At 47.9% G+C, this 8464-nt stretch overlaps 1 protein-coding gene across 2 annotated transcripts; it reads right to left on the minus strand.

Moving 5' to 3' along the window:
- Nucleotides 1-1825: 1825 nt before the first annotated feature.
- LOC100125735 (PHD finger protein ALFIN-LIKE 9) lies at nucleotides 1826-6948 on the minus strand. Of its 2 annotated transcripts, none has more exons than XM_044475218.1 (5): nucleotides 6729-6948; nucleotides 6542-6574; nucleotides 3407-3635; nucleotides 2586-2712; nucleotides 1826-2415 (listed from the first exon to the last, which is right to left on the minus strand). In XM_044475218.1, exons 1-5 carry the CDS (start codon nucleotides 6817-6819, stop codon nucleotides 2077-2079), a joined length of 819 nt encoding a protein of 272 aa, XP_044331153.1. In that variant the 5' UTR covers nucleotides 6820-6948; the 3' UTR covers nucleotides 1826-2076. The 2 variants fall into 2 exon arrangements, with proteins under 2 accessions (XP_044331153.1, XP_044331152.1); XM_044475217.1 differs by having other exon boundaries at nucleotides 1826-2418.
- Nucleotides 6949-8464: the final 1516 nt, after the last annotated feature.

Here is an 8464-nt window from a genome sequence, read left to right on the forward strand (position 1 = left end):
TGTTAAGGAATAATGCTTCATTAACAACTGACTTAGTTTAGCAATAGTTATGCGGCACTTGGCTCACAGGGCGACTTGTACGATCTGTGGTAAGTGTGATGAGGACTCGTTCCATGCACTTGTCACATGTGATAATGCGGCCACTCTTTGGGGTACTATGGAAGAGGTTTGGTCCATACCTAAAAAGGAGCAAGTTGTGCACACGGGGGATGAATGGTTGTTGAATCTATTGGACCAAAATACTAGTGAGGTACGGGATATGATCATCATGCTACTATGGAGGATCTGGTACTTGTGGAATGAATTATCGCATGGTAAAGAAATCCCTCCAGCTGAAACGTCTAAGACATTTCTGTGTAGCTATCTTAGTTATGTTCGCAATGCAGCCAATCTCACCACAGAGCAAATTATCAAAGGGAAATCGCCTCTGGAGGGTGCATTGCAGCCAGTACCGATCAAGGCAGTGCCGCCGGATACACCATGGCAGCCACCACCACCTGGCTGGCTTGCCTTGTCAGTGGATGGTTCTTATTCAGTGGAAGAGGGCTCGGCGGGAGCAGGCACGATCCTACGGGATAACTTGGGCTCTATCATTTTTTCATCATGTCAACTATTATTCTACTGTAACAATGCTCTCGAGGCGGAAATTCAAGCTATTAAGATTGGAATGTCTATGGCTATCGAATGGCCTAACCTTCCGGTCTTAGTACAATCGGACTCGATGGTGGCCCTTTCTTCTATGACTGATGCCTCACTTGATAAATCACCCAATGGTCAATTGGTCAGGGAGATCAAGAACTACATGCTGCAGAGGGAGTTTAAACAGTGAAGATCCTGAGATCACAGAACATAGTCTCGCATTGTCTTGCTAATTATGCCCGAACAGCTCGTAGCACCGCTTATTGGTTGCAACTGTCACCCCCCTTCATTCATAATCTTGTATTAGCGGACTGTAAGTCTGTTACTTTGGAATAAACTTCTTTTAAACCAAAAAAAAGAGATGCTTCCCCTTTTCCGCAAAAGAAATAAAGAGAGAGAGAGAGAGAGAGAGAGAGATGTTGCCCCTGACCTATCTCAATAAAAACCTTGCAATGCTGGTTGCTCTTGAGCCATTGAGGAAATCATGCTGCCCTTTATGCGCTCAGGCACTGCGCTCGCCTTTGGCAGTTAGCATGCCGAGAATGACACGGTCGTCCATGCGTCGGCTCCTAGGGACGAGTCCTTTGACGACCTCGCTGCCTCCCAAGGCATGACCAACCACGGTGGTCATCAGAGCTTGTGGCGGTTGTAGCGCCCTTGGGACGGTGCACCTTGCCTGCATCAGGGCAAAGCCAATGCATAGCCTCAAGGTGATGCCTCGTATGCCATGTAGGATCGGATGTCAGAAAAAGTAGGTTCAGATAGGGAAGCGGGATCCTGTGCAAGAGGCGTGTTCTTGAAGCAAAAAAGTGTGGTCCGGTGCATAAAGTTGGAAAAGTTGAAGTGAAGAGTAGGGATACATGTGTAGCGAGAGTCTACTTTATAGTCTTTGATAACCACCACTAGTAGTAGCCTGACTATAAAGTGACGGCAGCCTGACTCAGTTGCCGCATTGGCGAGAAGTTTGTCAGCAACCCAACGCGTGAGAAAATAGTTGGCGTGCAATGTGACGCCCTGTTTCGGCTCTACACAGGTCGCCGTCCGTGGCACGGACGCACAAGGTCATGCTACAGGTAGCTGACGTCGTTCTACGTTTGTGATCTCCTGCTACAAGTAGAACGGCAAGACAACCAAGCCAAATAATGGGCATTCTTACAGAAACTGTAAATAAAACGGGCAGCCCAGCTAAACAATCATCGTTGAACTATGAATTTAATAATAGTATAATACAACAGATATCAAATCCACATTCGTCCCAGCTAAAATAAGAAGAATCCTCTACTCGAAGCCAGATTAATAAAGTTACATTTTACAAGCCCTCTTAAGGGCACGCGCCTTGACGCCTGGAAACTTTTGTTACAGCGACTGCAATAAGAGCTCAGTCCTACTACGCGGCGAGGCCGGTCGGTCGCCCCTCGCCGGATGACGGCGGCGGCCTTAGGAGGACGGGCGCGCCCGCTTGTTGCTGCCGCTGCCGCCGCCGTTGGCGCCCATGCACGACGGGCACTTGTACTGCTTGATGTGCTCCGCCTTGGCCGGCGTGATCTTGACACACTTGCCGTGGAACCACTTCTCGCACATGTCGCAGCCGATCCAGAACTCGTCCTGCCCGTAGTTGTCCCCACACGCGCCGCACAGCGTATCGCCGTGCTCTTCTCCGCCACCACCACCACCAGCGGCGCCTCCACCATCCTCGCCCGCATCAGGGGCTTCGTCCTCGTGATCTTCCTCCTTCAGCTGGGGCTTGGGCTGCTTCGCCCGAGGCTCCGAGGTTTTCTGCTTTCACAATGGAGGGTGCAAGTGAGACGACCATAGGGCAAACTAGTATTCAGACGCAATAAACGTCAGTAAACGACCTTGGCATCTACCAAAAAGTGTCAAACTTACTTGCACGGGCAGAAGACAAAATCATGGTATGAGTAAATCAAAGGAAAAGTGAGCCATACCATTTTATTGTTGGACTTGGATTTGCTATTGCTGTGGTTATTGTTGGTCGGAGCCTTGGTTTTACTCTTCCCACTAACAACATCAAAAATCGTGGGAAGCTCATTAATCATACCAAACAGGCGCTTCCTGCATTAAGATAACAGCAAAGCATCAGTAACAACACATCAGGTCAACAGTGAAAGAAACAGCAAGAATCTCAGAGTAGGTGGTTCTCATTAAGATACAACATGCTTTAACCGCAGAATGTTGTGGATCATCTTCTGTATACCAAGCAACTCTAATAAGAAGCTCATTATGAATGCTACCAAAAGTTAACGAATTCTCACTCTCATTTGACAATTATGGGTCTTTCAAAACATGGGCTAAAGTTGCAAAATGACATTAAGCAATGCACATTTACAGAAGTACCCATGATACCAGGTTAAAATGTTTCCAAGCGTTTCACAAAATGACATGAAGCAATGCACATTTACACAAGTACCCATGATACCAGGTTAAAATGCTTCCAAGCGTTTATGGAAATTGCTACTGCAGGTTTGTGCAGTTTGACGAATGCATTTTGGTTACAACTCATTAGACGCGAGCCAAACAATTCCCAGCAGCCCATTCTGGGCTTTATTGTTAAGACCATGATTAAGCTGCAATTACCTAGTAAATTTCGTTTCCTAATGCTAGGCATCAAATGTGGTTATGAAAATAATATAGGAAAGAAGGAACTGGACAGATGGAAAAGAAAGAAAGCACGGCACGATACTGGCAGGATACTAGGTAAACAGAACAGCATAGATTCATGGAAGATGAGTGGAAAGTGGAAACTCACCTGTCACTTTTATCAAATCCGAATCGAGCACCAAAGTAGAATGCAACAGATAGTAACCATGCGTCGCTGTGTACTGCAACCATGGATAGCCAATCTTTTTCCTGCATTCCATCTCGTGCAAAGTTGATGCCCAATGCTGGCTCTGGGAGCTCAGGTGGCACTTCTTCAGCAGGTAAGTTTACTTCCCAATGCTCATTGGGAAACCCATAAAGGCACAAATTTTCTTTTTCTGCAGACGAGAACACTGAGTTATGTATGGATGGACACAGAAGAATCTCAAAAGGCTCTCGCAGCATTTAGGCTGCACTGTAACTAGATTACCCCACATAATAATAGATATGTAACTGAAGAAATAAAAAAGAAGATGCTCCGAGCTTGAGTTTGCACAGAAGTTGAAATCATCAAACATATTTGAAATGAAGGAAAGACACATGTAAACTTACAAAATATTCAATTAAATCACGTATTCATGACAACCGTATTCCTAACAGAAGAAGCAGTATATATCATACAGGTAATCAAGATGAAGGAGGTGACGTTTTGGCACTAGGGGTCCAGATGAACCCATTATCTGAGCCATCAAACTTATTGTATGGATCTGTGCCAAAAGCAGGGCAGACATATAGGCATGAAGACATCTTGCATGGACCGGAAGTGTACGTCAGGCCAGCATACAAATTGCAGGGCTGAATCTCACCATCTATTTTGGCGAGCTAGACTACAGATCCAACATGACCGATGGTACATGAAACAACTAACTGTCTGTACCATAGTACACAAAATTTAGTCGAGTCAGTTTTTTTTTTTGAAGGGAAGGAAAGAGTCAGTCGTGGTACTCCCAGTTTATCATTAAAACATTGTACCTGCATGTAGCTAAGTCCATCATCGTGGGGTGTTGCTTGTTTTGCATGGCCGTCTGAAATGTGCTGTGCTCAAGTTGGATTAGTATGTGCATTTTGTTTATACTGTTTAGATAAGCTACAACACATACTCCATTGGGTTGTTGTGAGTCTCAGGCAGCTAGTTTGGGATGGCTGTTACGACTAAATAAAAGGAAGAAGAAGACGCACAAAGTTACCACATCACAAAATTTGTAGTGTCCCATGTTGTTTCAAGTGGTCGCATGAGTATCCCTCCGTGGCTGCGTCTACCATTCGTGTTCCTCGTGTGAGTTGATGCTGGCCTGAAACCAACACTTCTAATGAGCAGCTCACGCTAGCGTGGCGGCAACCATGGCACCACATATCAGCTCAATCCTGATCTACCGCAGCAGTTTCTCCTCTGGCCACCGTCGACACCACCTGGCCTCCTGGGTACCTCGCTAGGAGCAAGACGAGCAGGTCATGGATCTGGTGGAAGTTTTTGCTCGGCTGAGCAGATGGGCAGGTGTAGTTAATGGCTTCTCTCGAGCCGGTGGCACATAACTTGCGACGATGGTTCATGAAACTTATTATGTGTTTGTGGTGCCAAGAAAAAAACAGCAACCTCCTCATTTTATTGCGCAGACATGGCGAGGTCAATAATCTGCAATACGGATGAGAACATAACCGCCAGCAGGAATGTTGGCACCGCCCATCGATCGTGACAATGACATCGAGAGTATCTAGACCTGAGAGCCAAACTGAATATCTGGATGAAGAGCTATAAAAAATAGCCAAGACTCCAATCATTACCAAGCCCAAAAATACACGAGAAGAGTATCAAAGATCAAGTCATTTACAACATAAAAAAGACACCATTTGATCAAGATAATACTTAACCGTGTTATGAGCTTAGGAAGGGAAGTTAGCACACTGGAAAAGGCAAATCGCATACAATTGATGTAATCAGTCCATTGCAGGAGAATAGACATATTGCATTCCTCTGTTAATGGGATAAAGTTCCCTCTGAGATTTTCCCTTGTATTTGGCACACTATGCATGCCGAATGACACCTCACAATAATTGCACTAACCACCATTCAAATTCATTTTTATCCAACCCTATAGCATTCTGTTGATGAATCTACATAAGCCCATTCAACTCAATTCACCGTGTGACACTCCTAGGCAGCTAGAGAAATACGGATGCTCTCTTGGTTTCCTCCATATTCATAGTGTGTTCCTCAGAGCATTCCAATGGTTACATGCTGCAATGGCACTATACTGTGCAGAGGGCAGTAGAGGCATTGAAGAACAAATAAGGGGGAAAGGCTGACGACAGGGCTATGTTAGGGTTGCAAATTTACAGAACATTAAAAAATGCAATGCTAGGCAGTCCTCCACCACCAATACACTGAAGGAACCAACATCGCTGTTCTTTGCCCTATGCAACAGTAGAACTGTACACACACTGGTAGACAGCAAGCAGCAAAGAACGGCAAGTCCTACTCCTATCATTGTAGTCTGCCAGTCCTTGAAAGTCAAGAACTACATCAATCATTATTAGGGCAGAAGAATCACACCCCACCAACCAAGCAGGAGACAGTAATGCTGAACCCAACAAACCAAACTCGCATACGCACTAGCCAACTAGCAGCCCACCACAGCTCCCCAACGACCAGTGCCACCTTTTCTACTTCTACTACTACCAAGATAACTACTAGCTCCCAAAGGTGGAAGCTTTCAGCAGGAAGGGACACTGATGAATTCATTGACCACTCAGCCTCTAGGGCAGCAGGGCCAAGCATGTGGAATGATCTGAGCCGTCCGTTTCCGGGCATCCGATTGCTGAGGCCTACGTCAGAGTCTCCCCTCCACAGGAGGCTCGTTATTAAATCCAACAATTAAGGCCCTCTGCTCGATATTCAGAGGGCTTCACGCACCGTGCATATTCTACTGCGAGTTCTTTGGTCCATGGATTCAAAATAAGCACTAAAATTGCGGGGAGGATTTGAAATAAAGTAGAGACTAGTCTGTTAATTCTTCAGTATTCAGAGTAACACTCAGTCAAGCATGTTTGGATGAAAAAAAGGCACATCGATTATTTTCCAAGAAACTGCACTGAACACCCAGCCCTAATTAGTAGTACTAGTAATTACGATAAAATGGTAATTATCTGCGAGATTATGGAAGGATAATACAGCAAAATCTGCACCGAAAGAGCAGCGAAGAACAGCAGGGCAGACAGACAGAGACAGACGCGAGAATTCACTCACCCGGGTCGCATTGCCGGAAGAACTCCTCCACATCTGCAGCAAGAAGAAAGGCAGCAACAGTCAGGAGACAATCCCACGACCCACACAAGGCGAAAAATCCCGTGCAACGGCAGCAAAATTCGCAAAGCCGGAATCTTCGGCCCCCGAGAAGAAAACCAATCTGGCGAGCGAATCTGCGGCGACCTACCGGTGGTGAGCGCGCGGGCGAGGCCGTTGCGGCGGCCCTTGTAGTCCCGGAAGACCTCCTCCACCGTCCTGGGGTTGTACTGCGCGTCCATTGTTAACCGCAGAGGATTCGAGCGCGGGGAGGCGGAGGGGGGAGGGGGGAGCGGAGGGGATGGGCACTGTGCTCGTGTTTTATTTTGACATCTTCGGGGTAGTATCTTTTTTTTAGGGAGGTTTTAAAAAGAGGGAAGAGGGGCGGACGCCAAGGGTGGGACTGCGACTTAAGTGGATTGGAGAGCACGGCGGACGTGTCCGTGCGGGTGGGTCCCGCCGCCCGTGGGACGTCCATCCATGGAACGGAATGGATACGTGTATCTTTTTCTTGTGGGCGAGTTGCGTCAGCGCGGGTGCGTCTTTTTCTCGCCCTTTTTACGGTGTCCTTTTCTTGCTCTTGTTTCCGTTTTTCTGGACTTTTTGTTCCTTTGTCTGCATGACGTTGGTCAGTTTACGGTTGCAGTGCTCTTCTTGAATTACTCCAACAAAAACAAAGGATGTTGCAGGACTCTTCTTGTGTAAGCCTCATGGGCGAGAGTGTCATATGCGCCGTCCGTTGCACGGTGGCGTGTCGCGAGGGCCTCTTTAGGTCTTTTTGTGTCGTCCGATCTGCTCAGACGGCAATGTACTTAGGCAACTCATCGGGGTTCATGACAGGTGGACCGTGGGCGCGTCTGGAGCCACAGTCATGTGGTGTTGTGCGGCAAGCCCACGTGCATGGTCTCACGCGTTGTCTCGTACGTGACGGGCCAGGCGCCAACCGCGGGGCTGGTTCGGTCGCGACAGCCAAGGCTTGTGTCGCGCCCACAGGCACCGGCTTGCACGCGGGCGCCCTCTGCCGAGCTGGTTCGGCTCGCACGTGGGGGCAGCCTATCAACACTGTTTGCCCCATGACGGGTTGTTTTGAGTTGTTTTGTTGGCGCTGCTTGGATACGTGTGGGCGGTGAGGGAGTCCTGGACTAAGGGGTCCTCGGGCGTCCGGCCTGTTAGCCATGGGCCGGACTGATGGGCTATGAAGATACGAAGACCGAAGACTGTACCCGTGTCCAGATAGGACTCACCTTGGCGTGGAAGGCAGGCTTGGCGACCGAATATGTAGATTCCTTTCTTTGTAACCGACCTTGTGTAACCCTAGATCCTCCCGGTATCTATATAAACCGGAGGACTTAGTCCAGAGAGAGATTCATTATCATAGTCATACAGGCTAAACTTCTAGGGTTTAGCCATTACGATCTCGTGGTAGATCAACTCTTGTAATACTCATATTCATCAAGATCAATCAAGCAGGAAGTAGGGTATTACCTCCATAGAGAGGGCCCGAACCTGGGTAAACATCGTGTCCCCTGTCTCCTGTTACCATCGACCTTAGACGCACAGTTTGGGACCCCTATCCGAGATCCGCCGGTTTTGACACCGACATTGGTGCTTTCATTGAGAGTTCCACTGTGACGTCCTCAAAAGGTTCGATGGCCCCTTCAATCGTCAACAATGACGCTGTCCAAGGAGAAACCTTCCTCCCCGGACAAATCTTCGTGTTCGGCGGCTTCGCGCTGCGGGCCAACTCGTTTGGCCACCTGGAGCAGATCGATAGCTACGCCCCTGGCCATCAGGTCAGATTTGGGAGCTTGAACTACGTCGCGGACATCCGTGGAGATTTGATCTTTGCCGGATTCGAGACCGCGGCAACCGCTCCTGGTCATGTTG

This window comes from Triticum aestivum, chromosome 2D (assembly GCF_018294505.1).
Source record: "Triticum aestivum cultivar Chinese Spring chromosome 2D, IWGSC CS RefSeq v2.1, whole genome shotgun sequence".
Taxonomy (NCBI): domain Eukaryota; kingdom Viridiplantae; phylum Streptophyta; class Magnoliopsida; order Poales; family Poaceae; genus Triticum; species Triticum aestivum.